The sequence below is a fragment of the Vulpes lagopus genome, chromosome 2 (assembly GCF_018345385.1).
Source record: "Vulpes lagopus strain Blue_001 chromosome 2, ASM1834538v1, whole genome shotgun sequence".
In the NCBI taxonomy this organism is placed as follows: Eukaryota; Metazoa; Chordata; class Mammalia; order Carnivora; family Canidae; genus Vulpes; species Vulpes lagopus.
Window position 1 is genome coordinate 163853777 of NC_054825.1, and position 17217 is coordinate 163870993.

At 48.3% G+C, this 17217-nt stretch overlaps 1 protein-coding gene across 3 annotated transcripts in view; it reads right to left on the reverse strand.

The window, feature by feature from the left end:
- The window catches only part of TRPM4 (transient receptor potential cation channel subfamily M member 4), a 41844-nt gene that overhangs the window by 21599 nt on the left and 3028 nt on the right, over window positions 1-17217 (reverse strand). For all 3 annotated transcript variants that reach the window (XM_041743661.1, XM_041743660.1, XM_041743659.1), the window contains 10 exons: window positions 13973-14147; window positions 13455-13635; window positions 13105-13268; window positions 12687-12870; window positions 9361-9422; window positions 9029-9220; window positions 8623-8722; window positions 3752-3864; window positions 3129-3470; window positions 2777-2911 (listed from right to left, as the gene is read on the reverse strand). In XM_041743661.1, the coding sequence (XP_041599595.1) occupies window positions 2777-2911; window positions 3129-3470; window positions 3752-3864; window positions 8623-8722; window positions 9029-9220; window positions 9361-9422; window positions 12687-12870; window positions 13105-13268; window positions 13455-13635; window positions 13973-14147 (1648 nt within the window). The remainder of the gene's footprint in view (window positions 1-2776; window positions 2912-3128; window positions 3471-3751; window positions 3865-8622; window positions 8723-9028; window positions 9221-9360; window positions 9423-12686; window positions 12871-13104; window positions 13269-13454; window positions 13636-13972; window positions 14148-17217) is intronic.

The window sequence follows — 17217 nt, forward strand, 5'->3', positions numbered from 1 at the left end:
AGATATGACACCAAAAGCAAAAACAAAGAAAAACACAAATTGGACTTGATCAAAATTTAAAACTTTTGATGAATCAAAGGATGCTATGAACTGAGTGAAAAGACAACCCAAGGCAAAGGAGAATATATCTGCAAATTATATACCTGATAAGGGATTAATACCCAGAGCATATAAAGAACTCATACAATTCAACTACAAAAAACAAGACAAACAAACCAAATTTAAAAATGGACAAAGAGGGGCACTTGGGTGGCTCAGTCAGTTAAGCATCTGACTCTTGATTTCTGCTCAGGTCATGATCTCAGGGTTGTGAGATCAAGCCCCGCAGAGCCAGCCTGCTTGGGATTCTCTCTCCCTCTCCCTCTGCCCCTCCCTACTTCCCTGTCTTAAAACAAAAACAAAAACAAAAACAGGGGATCCCTGTGTGGCTCAATGGTCTAAGCACCTGTCTTTGGCCCAGGGCATGATCCTGGAGTCCCAGGATCAAGTCCCACATCAGGCTCCCTGCGTAGGGCCTGTGTCTCTGCCTCTCTCTCTCTCTCTCTCTCTGTGTCTCTCATGAATGAATTAATAAAATCTTAAAAAAAAAAAAAAGTTTTGGGGCACCTGCGTGGTTCAGTCATTTAGGTTGGGTCACATCTAACTTTTGATTTCAGGTTAGGTCATGACCTCAGAGTCATGAGATCAAGCCCCACACTGGGCTTCATGCTGGACATGGAGCCTGCTTAAGATTCTCTCCCTTTGGGCAGTCCGAGTGGCTCAGTGGTGTGGTGTCGCCTTCAGCCCAGGGTGTGGTCCTGGAGACCCAGGATTGAGTCCTGCATTGATCCCTTCATGGAGCCTGCTTCTCCCTCTGCCTGTGTCTCTGCCTCTCTGTGTGTGTGTGTCTCTCATGAATAAATAAATAAATAACCTTTTTTTAAAAAAAAGATTCTCTCCCTTTTCCTCTACTCCTCCCCACTTACTCTTACTCTCATGCTCTCTCTCTCTCTTAAAAAAAAAAAAAAAGATCAAAGAACTTAGCCATTTCTCAAAAGATATACAATGGTCAATAAGCACATGCAAAGATGCTCCATGTCACCAAATAAAACACAAATAAAAACCATACTGGGATGGCAATTATAAAACAAACAAACAAACAGAAAATAACAAGTGGTGGTGGAGACGTGGAGAAATTGGAACCCTTGTGCATCACTGGTGGGAATGTAAAATGGTGCAGCCGCTATGGAAAACAGTATGGCAGTTCTTCCACAACTTAAACCTAGAATAGTTATATGATCTAGCAGTTGCATACCTCGATATGTATTCAGAGCCTCAAAGCAGGGACTTGAACAGTTATTTGTACTCCAATGTTCATAGCACTATTATTCACAATAGCCAAAAAGTCAAAACAACCCATGTAACTATCAAGAGATGAAGATACATAAGCAAAACATAGTGGATTTATCAATACTACAGCACATTAATCGGTAGCAAAATGGAAGGAAGCACAGATTCATGCTACAACTTGGATGCCCCAGGAAAACACTATGCTAAGCGTAAGAAATTCAGTGCAAAGGGCCACATATAAGATGATTCTATATCTATAAGACATCCAGAATAGGCAAGTCCATAATGGCGGGGAGCAGATCAGTCATTGCCAGGAGCTGGGGAGGGAGGATGGAGAGTCAGTGCTAAATCAGTATGAGGTTTCTTTTTAGGATGATGAAAATTTCTGGAACTAGACAAAGGTTGCTCAATACCGTTAGTGAGTATGCTAAAGGCAACTACTGAATTGTACAATTTGAGGTGGTTTAAATGGTGAATTTTATGTTATACGAATTTTATCCCCTTTTTTTTTTTATCCCTTTTTTAAAAGATTTTATTTATTCATGAAAAACACAGAGAGAGAGAGAGGCAGAGACATAGGCAGAGGGAGAAGCAGGCTCCATGCAGGGAGCTTGATGTGGGACTCAATCCCGGGATTCCAGGATCACGCCCTGAGCCAAAGGCAGTTGCTCAACCACTGAGCCACCCAGGCATCCCTATGAATTTTATCTCAATGAAAAATAATCACTATTTAACCCATGACTTGGGCTGAAAACAACCCAAGGCTAAAGAAGTCCTGGCAAGATATTTCTATGGCATAAAAATAGGTGCTATCTTAGATCCTTTTTTTGAAAAAGATTTTTTTTATTTATTCATGAGAGACACAGAGAGAGGCAGAGACATAGGCAGAGGGAGAAGCAGGCTCCCTGTAGGGAGCCCAGTGTGGGACTCGATCCGAGAACCCTGGGATCACACTCTGAGCCAAAGGCAGATGCTCAACCACTGAGCTACCCAGGCGTCCTTCCAGATCTACCTTCCTAGCTGGTGTCCTTGCTTCTAGTTTTGTCCCCTTCTACATTACAACTACAATGACGTATCTCCATTGCAAGTGTAACTATGTTTAAATGACTCCCTATCAGCTGCAGGATAACATCTCACTTCTTCATACAGGTAATCATTCTGAGAGAATGAGATCGATTCTCATGCATGAACAACCAGAAATGCCCAATACATATTGCTAATGAAAAAACAAGTTATGAGAACTGCATGATATCGGTGGGGGGAGGGGGGTGCCAGTGGTGGTGATGGGGAGCAGCAGTTGGAGTCATAGATCAGGAATGAAGGACGGGGTGGGGGTCCGAGTGACATTGGAGGTCAGGGAACCTTAAAGCTCAGGCACTGGGATCCAGTAGGAATAAAGGACAGGGATGTAGAAGAAAGCAGAATCAGAGATCAAATCAGCACTCACCATCTCCCAGAAGTACAGGGCCATCTGAGCCCTGTTCAGTAGCAGCGCCCAGAGGAGCAGGTCACTCCAGGGGGCCTGCCCAAGGATAGCGTCCAGCGCGAGATCAGAGGCGGCCCTGTCTGAGAGCAGACACAACTGCAGGAGAAGGAGGCGTGGTGAGGACTGGCCCCTACCTGACTGCCCCCCAACCACCAGCTCCACCCAGTCCAGGCACACACATTCCCCCCTGGCCCACCCCCAGGTCTCCTTCTGTGCCTCCCCTGCCTCTCCCCACCACCACCACCACCACCATCACCACCACCACCACCATCACCACCACCACCACCACCACCACCATGCAGGCTCTCCTTACACTCTCCCTGCAGCCTTGGCCCTGGTAGGGATCCCTGGCGCCCCCAGCGCTGTACCTTGGCGCACATGTCTCCCCCAGCAGCATCCGCAGCACCTGCCCCACGTCAGGGGGTCGGGGCTCTGCAGAGGGTTTAAGGGCTGGGGTCTTGGTCCCTGAGTGGTGGGACGCCTGGTCCAAAAGGCTACGGATGAGTGAGTTGGGGGGTGCTGCGCTGTAAAGCTGGGTCAGGCGCGTCGGGGTCAGGAAGTGGCCCACGCTAAGGCCATGGGAGACAAGCAAGCGCACGAACTCGGGCCGGTCGTTCAGGAGGGCATCCATGAGGGAGGCTTCCAGGTGGATGGACTGGCAGGGGCAGGATGGATGGGGGAAGAGATGAGCACATAGATAGAAGGCCCGGTGAGGTCAGATGTTAAGGACAAGAGGTGGAGTGCAGAGCTACTGGATAGGTGGGTGGGTGGCTGGCTGGATGGGGAGAGTGGAAACAAGATAGGAACAGATGGACAATTAAGAGAAGGCTGGACAGGCCATAATGGAAGACCGCGCCAGATGTGGAAGAAGTCAGGGAGGGAGGAGAGTGCATCCCCCTTGTCGGGATCCACAGCCCCACGGCCCTGCCCCCTCACCCGCCATTCAATGTCCCCCCGGAAGAGTTCACTCTGCGCAATGTCCACACGGTTCCAAGCCACAGCCAAACGCAACTCGTCCAGGTAAGCTGAAGCTTCAGAGCTCCCACAAGCTGAAAGTTAGAGAGAAAAGGAGTAAGGAGTCGGGGGCGGGGGCAGGGGAACTTTGGATGAATGTTTTGTTTCAATGTGAGATACCTGACATTTAAACCCCATATTTAAACCCCCATATTGTTGGGGGGTGTCTGGGGTCATTAAGAAGTCGGGCTATTGCAAGCATAAGGTCATTAAAATTCAGGGCAGAGGGCAGACCAGCAGTCTAGAGTCCTCAAGAAGAAAGGGGGAATCAATTATCCATTTAATGTTTACTGAGGTAGATTATGGACCAGCCAATGGGAGGGATGGAGAAAAACTGGATACAGTTCCTGCCCTGAAGGAGATCATTCCAGAGAAATGTGTCCAGGAGCCACATAACTACCCTCAAAAGGACTAATGCCCTTGGAGGTGGGCACAAAATGGATAAGGACCCAGGGGAGGCTACACTCACAGAGGTGTGGAGTGATCCACGGGGCCTCCTAGAGGATGGGCATTGAGGTGGGGCTTTTGAAAGATGGGCAGGATTTGGAGGTGTGCATCTTAGATGAGAAAAGAAACTTCAAGGCAACAGGAGCGGCCTGAGCCAAGGTCTAGGTGCAAGAAAATATGAGATGTGATGGCAAATGTGAGTCACTCTGATTTCCTGGAAACATAGGGTATTTGTGAGAAGAGAGAGAAGAAAAATGAGCAGCAGAAGATGAGATTGGAAAAAATCCGAACATCAGAGGGGCTCTGGAAGACCCTGGAGGTCCTGGGGATCCCTGGGTGGCTCAGTGGTTTAGCACCTGCCTTCTGCCCAGGGCATGATCCTGGAGTCCCGGGATCGAATCCCACATCAGGCTCCCTGCATGGAGCCTGCTTTTCCCTCTGCCTATATCTCTGCCTCTCTCTCTCTCTCTCATGAATAAATAAAATCTTAAAAAAAAAAAAAAAGATCCTGGAGGTCAAAAAAAAAAAAAAATAGGAAGAACAAAAAGCCTTTAAAACTTTGACCCTTGGGGGGAAAAAAAAAAAAACTGACCCTTGGGCAGCAGCCCGGGTGGCTCAGCGGTTTGGTGCCTGCCTTCGGCCCAGGGCATGATCCTGGAGACCTGGGATCGAGTCCCATGTCGGGCTCCCTATGTGGAGCCTGCTTCTCCCTCTGCCTGTGTCTCTGCCTTTTTCTGTGTATATGTGTGTCTCTCATGAATAAATAAAATCTTAAAAAAAAAAAAAACTTTAACCCAAAAATCAACAGATTCAAACATCTATGGTTAACGAAGAGCCTGAAAAATCTGAAGCTTCCAGTGGTTCCAAGAAGTCAAGCAAAGTCTAGACAGCTCTCAGCACACTTGTGCCATGGAGTTAGTTTTTCCTTCTGCCTCCACTGGCTCTACATCAATTTCCAAAACAAAGGAGGGACTTTCATCACATTTTGGTTGTTTCAAAAACTGCAACTAGGCAATCTAGCGGAGTGCAGATGAACAATGGGCTCTGAGGCAGGCGGACCTCGGATCTAATCCCAGTTCCACCAATACCAACTGACGGTCTTCAGGTAAGCTGCTGGACCTTGGGAGCCTTGGTTCCCTCATCTATAAAATGGGAATAATAATGGTACCCACATTGTAGCACTGTTCTCAGTAATAACTGAGGGATGAAGTTGCAAACAGAGAGGACTCTGTGACTGGACCAGTGAAACCGCTAAGGCCAGTGCTTGAGCAAACAGGTCCAGAGAGACGCAGTCACATGTCTAGGGCCACACATATTATAATATATATAGGCTCCAAGCTGGGCATGGAACCCAACCCAGGGCTTGAACTCATGACCCTGAGATCAAGACCTGAGCTGAGATCAAGAGTTGAAGGCTTAGGGCAGCCTGGGTGGCTCAGCAGTTTAGCGCCACCTTCAGCCCAGGGTGTGATCCCAGAGACGGGGATCGAGTCCCGCATTGGGCTCCCGGCATGGGGCCTGCTTCTCCCTCTGCCTGTGTCTCTGCCTTTCTCTCTGTATGTGTCTCTCATGAATAAATAAATTAAATCTTAAAAAAAGAGTTGGAGGCTTAATCAACTGAGCCCCCCAGGCGCCCCTACCCTATATTTCTTTTCAAATCCCAGAAGCAAATTCACAGTGGGATTTTCTAAGATTCTATAAATCTCTCCGACTTTCCTCATTGTTTCAAGAGGAGGGGGAAAAGAAGGTTTATAATATACCGCCTTATATTCTGCCTTAATATGTCTCCCCAATTATCACCTAGATCTCCCCCCACCCTTCACGCTCACTGTGTCCCATACGGAGCTCAGCGTCTAGCCCAGAATCCACCCTCCCTGGGTTCTGCATCTCAGGGACAGCCCCTTTGTCCACCCAAGTCAATGAGGCACATTCCTCTGCTCTGTGCTATTCCTGCTCCTCCAGTCCTTCACATCCCCCAGCTCATCAGTCCCCAAATCCCATCCGTCTAGCCCCCTGACTCTCTCTGCCCAGCCCCACATTCCCCTGCAAGCAGGATTGGAGGATCATGGGCAAATATACACCAACTTCTCAGCACAGTGCACATGCTCTTAGAACTTTCTTTTTATTTTATTTATTCATGAGAGACACAGAGAGAGAGGCAGAGACACAGGCAGAGGGAGAAGCAGGCTCCATGCAGGGAGCCTGACGTGGGACTCGATTCCGGGTCTCCAGGATCATGCCCTGGGCCGAAGGCAGCGCTAAACTGCCAAACCGCTGAGCCACCAGGGCTGCCCCAGTGCACATGCTCTTAAGGAACATGCATCGCCTCCTCCTTCCCTCCTCACCTGTCAGAAACCCCATCCTTTCATCTCTGCTATCACTGAACCTGCGCAGCCATCTCCAATTTCCTCAGCAGAGTGGGATCCCTTCCACATCTGCAGGCAACAGACTGACAAAACTATCCCTGCAAACCACCTCTTACAGAGTCTCCCTGTTTTCTCCCCAGAGGCTTGTGAGTTAACTTCTGTGAAGTGAATCAGATTTGTTCCCTGACTTCCATTCGCTATTTACAAAATGTGTCCCCACGGGAAATGGAATTTTATTAAGAAGAGCTCCCTGGGCACCTGGGTGGCTCAATCAGTTAAACACCCAACCCTTGAGCTCAACTCAGGTCTTGATCTCAGGATTGTGAGTTCAGGCCCCCGTGTTGGGCTCCACGATGGGGAGCCTACTTAGAGAGAGAGAGAGAGAGAGAGAGAGAGAGAGAGAGAGAGCGCTTTCATTTATTGGCCCATCCCTGGAGACTAGGCACTGTTCATAAGCTGTCCCTGAGGCTCACAACACTCCTGCAAGATATCATCTCCACTTTTCAGAGAAAGAAACTAAGTAAGGCTCAGAGAAGGGAAGTCTCTTTCTCTCTCAAGGTCATGCAGAAAGGGAGGGGCCAAACTGGTATTCCAATTCAGCTTCATCTGACTCCAAAGTCAAAAGTTACTGCTCTTGGGGATCCCTGGGTGGCTCAGCGGTTCAGTGGTTTAGTGCCTGCCTTTGGCCCAGGGCGTGATCCTGGAGTCCCAGGATCGACTCCCACATCAGGCTCCCTGCATGGAGCCTGCTTCTCCCTCTGCCTGTGTCTCTGCCTCTGTGTGTGTGTGTGTCTCTTATGAATAAATAAAATCTTAAGTAAAAGTTACTGCTCTTTCTGCCACACCACAGAACATGATGGACACAGCTGGGGTGGGGATCTGGGATCAAGAGCAAATTATAAATTGACACTATGCCTCCTCTTGAGACTTTTTATCTAAGTGGGTGTTTTCCCTTCATCTTTCATCCTTTCATGAAGGACACCAGGGCACCTGGGATAGTTCAGTGGTTGAGCAACTGCCTTCAGTTCAGAGCATGATCCCGAGGTCCTGGAATCAAGTCTTGCATCGGGCTCCCTATGGGAGCCCACTTCTCCCTCTGCCTATGTCTCTGTGTCTTTCATGAATAAATAAATGAAATATTTAATAAATAAATAAATAAATAGCACCTCCTCCTTGTCTCTTTACTGACAGTGGTCTCCCCCTCCACGTTTTGGTCTTCAATTTAACATAAGGTTGTGTTAAAAAAAAAAAAACTCTGGTAGGATCTGTGGTCCTTCAGAGCAAGAAATGGGTCTGCTTTAGTCTCTGGAGCCTGGGATGATGTTTCTGGAATGAATATCCCCATCCCCAGCCTCTACCAGATGGCCATTATGTTCCCTACCTTGGCTTTCATCATCCATTCCTGTAGTAAAATATCAGGAGTTCCTCAATGGCCACCAATGCTCTGGTTTATCTCTGACTCCCCTACTCCCCAGTGCTTAAGACATATTGGAGCCATGTAGAAAGGAAGAAACAGTGAGTAGGTAGATAGATGGAAGGATGGATGGATGGATGGATGGATGGATGGATGGATAGATAGACGAATAGAAGAATAACTGGACGGAACTATCAATGGATATGTGGATGGCCAGGTAGAAGGATGGGTGGAAGGCATGATGGATGGATGATTGGATGGATAAAAGAATGAAGGATGGATGGAATAATGAGTAGATGGAAAGATCAATGTATATAGATGGATGGATGAAAGCATGTATCTAACAGAAAGTAATGTTGATACATAATGAAAATATCTTGGGAAACTGTCCAAATAGCCCCATGCAAACCCCCAAGAACCACTTGCCAAGGGAATAATAAAAAGGAAAGAGATAAAAAAAGGAACCTAACTTTAGGTTAGAGAGAGTATGGCTAAAGTGCCCAGGCTGGGAAAGGTGTCCAAAGTTGAGCTGAGAGAGGAGGAGAATTCAGGGGTCCAAGGCTTACCCTTGACAAGGGCCTTCAGAACAATGGTCTCAAATTCCTCAGGGCCATCCTCAGTTGAATAGACAGTCAACAGCTCCTTCCGGGTCATGATCCTCTCCACCTGCAGAATGCCACATTCTGCAAACCCCAGCCCAACTCCACTGGGGCTGTGTCCACAGAGTCACAGGAGACCATTCCCTCCAGGACCGAGTGGTATAGATGCCCAGCACTCTCTGCTCCCAGAACCTGGGAGTCTGGGCCCCCCGAGCCTCTCCTCTCTCAAATCCATGAGTCTGGGCCTCCAATCCCCTCTTTGCTGAGATCCAGGACTCCGAGTCCTCAGCATCCTCATCTCTCAACACTGAGGGACCCAGGTCCCCAGCTCCCTCCCATATCAGGATTCAGAGTTGAGCTCCCAGTGTCATACCTGGGCCTGTAGGACCTCAGGGTCACCTTTGGGAAAGAAACGCCTAATCCGACTCCGGGCTTCCCCTTGCAGGCTCCCTCCTCTCCCTGGAGCCAGAGTGTCTTCCAGGATCTCCGCCAGGCAATCTGCAGCTCCCCCAGACCCAGCCACCAGGAGGCAGGGGAGCTGGGCCTCAGTGGCATTCTCTATTTGCTACAGGTTAGAGGGGCAGTCAGGTCAGGGAAGGCAGGTGTTCATCCCACCCAGAGCCCAGATCCCCAGCCCTCTCCTCTCCTAAGATTCAGGTGCCAGGAATCAGGGCCTCCAGCCACCTTCTCACTTAGACCCTTTACCTTCAACATCTTCTCATCACCATCGATCAAGAGGAGGAGCACAGGGATGTCAATTCCAGTCCCTGAGGAAAAGAGAGATGGGGGCTTGGTCACCTCCCATCAGCCTTTGCCTGGGACAGGAAAGAACCACATGTCCCATGTCCTCATGTCCCATGAGTCTCTGGGACAAACTTAGCTTCTGCTTAATCCTGTGTCCTGAGGCTCACGGGAGTTGTCACATTTTCGAGCATGTTGAAAGGGACCAGATTTTGAAGACAGTAATACTTGACTTCCCAGGGGAGCAGGGGGCTGAGGGCCTGGACTCCCAAATGAGGCAGGTATTTACTACATGAGTCACTCTTGTAATTGGTTAATGACCCAGGGGGGAGGAAAGGATGGAAGGTCAAACAGAAATGCAGGAAATAAGGACTTTCTAGGGGTCCTGGCTGGCTTAGTTGGTAGAGCATGTGACTCTTGGGTTGGGGTTTTGAGTTTGAATCTCATGGTGGGTGCAGAGACTACTTAAAAATAAAATCAAAGAAAGAAAGAACTATCTAATACAATAAAGACATTTCCCAAAGCCTAACAGCAAAAGCATGTAAGATAGTTTTCTACTAATTCCCAGTAAAATAACAAACAAGAAAACATTACTTCTATCCACACCCATCCAGGAGCTTTGAGCTAATGCAGTCATGCAAGAAAGTAAAATTGGAATGCAAACTAGTATTTCTTTTTAAGCTGGAAGAGACAAAGGTATCTATGGGAAGAAAACATGATTTAGATTCTTAGAAACTAGAAAGAGTCCACTCAAAATAAATAAATATTAATAAGAGAATGTAAGAGGATTGATACAGAAAAATATACACAAAAACAAAAAACTTTTCTCCAAACTAGTAATGTCTCCTAACCCTGTTTTCATAAAAATGTTAAATATCCAGGAATTAATTCATCCTGAAAAGGATGAAATTTTTATGAGGAAATTAACAATCCTTACTTAAGGACAGGCTTGAATAAATGGAAAAACAAGTATCACATTAACCTATCAGAAAGCGACACATAAATTCAGTGCAGCTTCAGGGAAAGAGGGGGGTAGGAGGAGTTTGGAGGTGTCTGTTTATGAAGTGATCGTGAAGACAACATGGCTTCCCATTTGGAAGAAAAGAAATGTAGACTCCCTCAAAACATGTAAAAATCATTTCCAGATGGATTAAAGGCTTAAATATAAGCTACTAAAAAGAAAACATACAGAGAATATTTGTATAGCATTCGTGTGAGATGGACCTTTCTTAAAACACAGGAAACCAATTAGCCATAAAAGAAACAAAGAGGCTCCTGACTGGCTTGGTTGGAAGAGCATGGGACTCTTGATCTCGGGGCCATGAGTTCAAGCCCCACCTTGGCTGTAGAGAAGACTTAAATAAATATACTTCTTAAAAAATAATAAGAAAAGAAAAGAAACAATAATATATCCAACTACATAAAAACAATAGAATTTTTATAGAAATAAACACCATAATAAAAGTATTTTTTTAAAATTTATTTATTTATTCATGAGATACATACAGAGAGAGAGGCGAAGACATAAGCAGAGGGAGAAGTGGGTTCCTTGCAGGGACCCCGATGCGGAACTCAATCCCAGGACCCCAGGATCATGCCCTGAGCTGAAAGTAAATGCTTAACCTCTGAGTCACCAGTCGTCCCGAAAGTCTTTTTATTTTTAACAAGGCATGGCTATTGACAGGATACAAAGAATTCCCTCAAAAAGATAAGAAAGAAATAACCCAATTCAAATATGTGCAAAGAATATGAATAGACAGGACACCTGGGTAGCTCAGTGGTTGAGCATCTGCCTTCAGCTCAGGTCGTGATCCCAGGGTCCTGCTTCTCCCTCTGCTTATGTCTCTGCCTCTCTCTGTGTCTCTCATAAATAAAATAAATAAATAAATAAATAAATAAATAAATCTTAAAAATAAATAAAATGAAATAAAATAAAGAAAATGTTTACAAAGAAACAGCTTTTGGTTTAATTTTATCCACTGTGCACTTGTTTCTATTTTGTTGGCTTTCTGCCCTTGTCTTTATTATCTCCTTGTTTATACTTTTCCTAATTTTCACTTGCTGTTCTTTTCCTAGGATGTTTTTAATTTAATTTTTTCCAGGGCAGCCCAGGTGGCTCAGCGGTTTAGCGCCACCTTCAGCCCAGGGCCTGATCCTGGAGACCTGGGATCGAGTCCCAAGTCAGGCTCCCTGCATGGAGCCTGCTTCTTCCTCTGCCTGTGTCTCTGCCTCTCTCTCTCTCTCTCTCTCTCTCTCTCTCCATGTCTCTCATGAATGAATGAATAAAATCTTTAAAAAAAATTTTTTCCAGATTTTATTTCTAAGTTATCTCTACATCCAAGGTAGGACTTGAACTCACGGTCCCAAGATCAAGAGTTGTATGCTCTACTGACTGAGCTGGCCAGAGCTCTTCTAGTTGTTGTTGCTGTTGTTGTTGTTGTTGTTACTTTTCCTGAAGGCTTAAATCCCTGATTTTCAGCCTTTCTTCCTTTTTTGGATACATGCATTTAAGTCTATAAATTTCTCTCTAGATACCAATTTAGCTGCACCCCAAAAGTGCTGGTATGTCATATATTCCTTACCACCCGTGAGTTACTTATAGACTACAACTTGTGCAACGATATGGATGAACGTCACAGAAATAATGTGGAGGGATCCCTGGGTGGCGCAACGGTTTGGCGCCTGCCTTTGGCCCAGGGCGCGATCCTGGAGACCCGGGATCGAATCCCACATCAGGCTCCCGGTGCATGGAGCCTGCTTCTCCCTCCGCCTGTGTCTCTGCGCCTCTCTCTCTCTCTGTGACTATCATAAATAAATAAAAAATTAAAAAAATAAAAATAAAAAAATAAATAAATAAACTGAAAAGCCTTTTTAAAAAAAAAAAAAAAAAGAAATAATGTGGAATATAACCGGCCAGATTCAAGAACATGCAGACTGTGTAGGATTCTGTTCCCATAAAGCCCAGGTGCAGCCAGAATCACTGCCCAGGCTCCAGGCACCACTGGGGCAACCCTGGGGTGCAGAATGGAGAAGGTTCCTGGGGGCTGGTGAAGTGTTTTGAGATGTGGGTGCTGCTTTGGCACGTGGGTTCAGTTTCATAAAATCTCACCGAGCCATTCACTTTATTGTAGTTTAGATTTTGAGATAAAGATTTTTTTAAAAGAGAACAAATAATGGGAGATGGTGCTTGACTGGGGGAGCTCCTCCGTCCTTTGGTCCCCAAACCTCAAGCTGATCGGACCACAGACCCAAGCCTTCTGCCCCCGTCCCTACTGGAGGAGGCCACTCACCTCCCACGCCTGTCTTCTGCTGGGCCACGTAGGACTCAAAGCGCAAGCGGAAGCGGTTCTCACCGCCCAGGCGGCCGTGGGTGCCGTCGTCCACCAGGAAGAAGGCCGAGTAGTTGTAGTCGAGCGGAAACTGGACCCTGTCCTCGGGCTCACCGCGCCATGGGTACCTCGCGGGGAAGGAGCCCTGGGGACATGCCACCAGACCAGTGTTTTCCCAGCAGGGCCAGCAGGACCAACAGGACCAGCCCCTCCTCCCTCAGACCCAGGGTCGGGGTCCCCAGCCTCCTCCACCCTCAGACCCAAGAGTCCAGGCCCCCAGCCTCCTCCTCCCTCAGACCCAGGAATCCTGATCCCAGCCCTTCTTCCCTCAGACTCAAGATTCCCAGCCCCCTCCTTTTCCAAGACTTCTGGGTCCCACCTTGGGGTTGGTGAGAGTGTCTCTATTCCGGACCACACCCCAGGGGGCCATGCCCATGGCCACCACCTTGGTGCCCCCAGTGCTGGCCGTTTGGTGGTCCCGCACAGCCACACCAACATGCCGGCCAATGCCTCTGTGCAGCCCCCCGGTGACAATCCAGGCCCCTATACAGAGACACAGGGAGTGACGGTGAGGTCAGAGACATGGATGTGGAGAGACAGAGAGAGAGAGAGGAGAGAGTGAGACCAAAACCCCTTGAGAGCTGGGGGGAGACTGCATGCCAGAGAAGTGGGAGAGATGGGCAGCAGCCCGGGCTTGGGAGGCACGGCCAGCCCCCCGACCTCAGTCACCTGTGCTCTGGGCAGCCCGCACCAGCCCACGTCGCAGCAGGTCCTGCAGCCATGTCTGGAGGATGGGACCCCCAGATCCCCCCAACACTGACACCACCAGGTTCGGGGCCCGGAAGCCCCACGTCCGCGTGACCAGATTATAAACTGCAGCTGGATCCGTGCGGTCAGAGAGCCGGAGGAACTGTGGACACACAGGAGGAGGGGACACGGGGCAGGGGACAGTGACCCAGAGAGAGGGAGACAGAGACAGACAAAGGGACAGAGAAACAGAGAACAGAGATCCAGATGGAGAAGGGGGGAGGACAGTAACCCAGGAGGAAGGGACAGAGACCCAGAGAGAAGGGAACAGACTTAGAAAGACAGGGGTCGAGGGAGAGAGATGCAGGGAGAGGTGAAGACAGGGATGGGCAAATGGGGAGACAGCACTCAGCTGTGGCACCCCAAGACCGACTCTGGGAGCCCCTGAGGCATGCAGCCCCCCTCGCGGACCCCAACCCTGCCCAGACATCAGGTCTCACATTGCTGGCCTTGCGGCCCGCGCCCAAGAAATCCAGGTCCCCATAGGCATCGGTGGGCTTCTCGGTGGTGTGCAAATCACTGTCCCACACAGTCACCATGGCCGCCCCAAAGGCATCCTCCACAGCTACTGACGGGTGGGTGCTCCGGGGACGCCCACACTGGCACAAAGTTCCTCTGGGAAGTGGAGGGTAGGGAGAGCATGAACCCCAGGGGTGGTGCCCCCTCCACACCCTAAGGATCCCATCAAAGCACCCCCTAGAAGTAGCCACACTGTCCATGCTGACCCTGGCACTGCCCCTTCCTGGGGTGCAAGACCATCCAGAGCCAACTGGTCCACCAGCAGGAAGCCGTAGTGGTTCAGGGAGGCTGGAGGGAAGGTCTCCAGGGTCCCACCCTCCCTGCGACCTGCCAGGCCTGGGGCCTGTGTGGAGAAGTGCCAACAGCCATCAGGGGCCAGCCTGGGTGCCCCCAGTCCAAACAGATGATACTCCACCCGGAAAGGAAAATCCAGAGTGCTTAGAGGGCGCTCAGAGGGTGGGGCACCTGTGTGACTGACTTTGGGCCTCACCTCCCTGAGCCCACATATCCTCTTTGGATCAAGACAATGGTCACACAGCCTGCTTCGTGGAACTATGCAGCAGCGTCAGTGAAATCCCACAGTGTTTTCTGAAATGAGGGCTGCATTCCAGACTCAGGCGGAGAACCCACTCCAGGGGAAGGCCACCGGAGCTTTAAATAGCCTCGAGTAACACTGAATAACACGGCCAGAAAGTCATTCCTTTTCTAGTCATTCCTGATGACTGACAAAGAGAGAGGTTTAGCTGGGTGCTAGAATATCTTTAAGGCCCTAACCTTTTGCTACTCTTTTTTCCCCCTCATTTATTTAAGTAATCTCTACGCTCAAGGTAGGGCTCGAACCCACCGCCCAGAGATCTAGAACCACATGCTCACACAGACTGAGACAGCCAGGAGCCCTGCTCCTCCTTTTTTTTTTTTTTTTTTTTAAACAGAAGTCAGCCTTGGGCTCAGAAAATTGGGCTGCCAACAGCATCCAGTTAGAAGGTAAATATCTTCGTTTGCTTCTCACTGTGATGGTCTTTTCTGGCTGGTTTCTTTCTCTGTGTGGCAAATGGAAGTTTTTTCATTTATGATAGTCATGGATGAAACCTTTTTTCCCTTAAATGTTCAAGTATCCCTTGCACCCCTTAAATAAATGTACTGGTGATTGGCACCTGCTTTTTAAAGAACAAATAACATGGGTTTGGGGAATGAAGAATTTACTTGAAAATGTATCTAAATCTCATTGGTCCCTGCTCCAGAAGGGATTCAGATTTACACAAGCAGAGTGAGCCTTGGGGCGACTGGGTGGCTCAGATGGTTGGGTGTCTGCCTTCGGCTCAGATTGTGATCTCTAGGTCCTGGGGTAGAGCCCCACGTCTTCGTCTTCATCAGGCTCCCTGCTCAACGGGGAGTCTGCTTCTCCCTCCCCCTGCCCCTCCCCCTACTCATGCTCTCTTTCTCTCTCTCTTTCAAATGAATAAATAAAATAAAATTAAAAAAGCAGAGTGAGCCTTAACTAAGGATCAATTTTTTTTTTTCAGATTTTATTTATTCATGAGAGACACATACAGAGGCAGAGACACAGGCAGAGAGAGAAGCAGGCTCCCTGCAGGGAGCCCGATGTGGGACTCTATTGTGGGACTAGATTCTGGGACTTGGGGATCACGCCCTGAGCCTCAGGCACTCAACCACGGAGCCACCCAAGTGCCCCTTAAGGACCAATTTTATGAAAGAACACCACTGGTGATACATGGATTTGTTAAAAGTTATAAAGACACTGAAAGAATGGCCATCAATCCACACACAGGATGAACAGAATACACTCAGTCCAGCTCCAGAGACAAGGAGAGTGAAAGACAAACACATCCTTCCTCATTCCTGAGTCCCCCTTCAGCGACCCAACATACCTCAGTTTACCCTCTGGATCCTTTCACCTATCTCAACCCCATCCCTGGACCCCTTCATTACCTTCCATCTACTTCACACTAGTCCTTATAGACAGAACTTCATGGAATGTTCCAGAATCTAAGATGTCTTCTAATATAGTAGACCATAACCATATGTGGCTCTTTACATTTAAATAAATTAAAATTGAATACAATTAAAAATTCAGTTCCTAGATCACGCTGGCCACATTTCATTTTTGTGTTGGTTTTTTTTCTGGCCACATTTCAACTGCTCTGGGAGCCATATGTGGCCAGTGGCTGCCATATTGGATATGGATATAGAACATTTCCCCCGTTGCAGAAAGTTCTGGTGGACAGAACTGGCAGATTCCCCACCCTGCACTTCTCACCTCCTACCTCCCTTCCTCTTCGTGACCACTAAAGCTGAAACGTTCCTGATAAGATCAGCAATTACCCCTATAACCCCAAATATAATGGCCTCTATTCAGGTCTCTTGTGTCTATCACAGAATGGCATGGTCCCAGGTTCTAAAGAATCCTCTCCTTCCCTTGGCAGGGCACAGGCTCCTCTGGCTGCCTAGTCCCCGCCTCATCTCTGGCTTTCTTTCTCTATGCCTCCCTTGAGTGTAGGTGTTCCCAGAGCCCTGGGGCCACATGGCTACCCCATGTGGGTCTCAAACTTAATGCCCCAGGGGCCAAGCAAATAATTTAGGGGAAAGAATCATCAGGTGGAGGAGAACTGGGTGGCTCAGTCTGTTAAGCAGCTGCCTTGGGCTCAGGTCATGATCTCAGGGTCCTGGGATCCAGCCCCCATGTGTCCAGCTCCCTGCTCAGCATGCAGCCTGCTTCCCCCTCTCCCTCTGCCTGCCCTCCAATTGTGTTTTCTCTCTCTCTCTCAAGTAAATAAATAAAATCTTTAAAAAAAAAGAAAGAAAGAAAACGAAAAAGCAGCTTCAGGTGGAAAACAAGTGAATGTGCTGCTGGAGGCTGTGGTGACTTGAGGTGGTAGGTTTTTTTAGAAATACTCTTCCAGGGATCCCTGGGTGGCGCAGCGGTTTAGCGCCTGCCTTTGGCCCAGGGTGCGATCCTGGAGACCCGGGATCGAATCCCATGTCCGGCTCCCGGTGCATGGAGTCTGCTTCTCCCTCTGCCTGTGTCTCTGCCTCTCTCTCTCTCTCTGTGTGTGACTATCATAAATAAATAAAAATTAAAAAAAAGAAAAAGAAATACTCTTCCAGGGGTGCCTAGGTGGCTCAGGTGATGATGTCAGGTCATGAT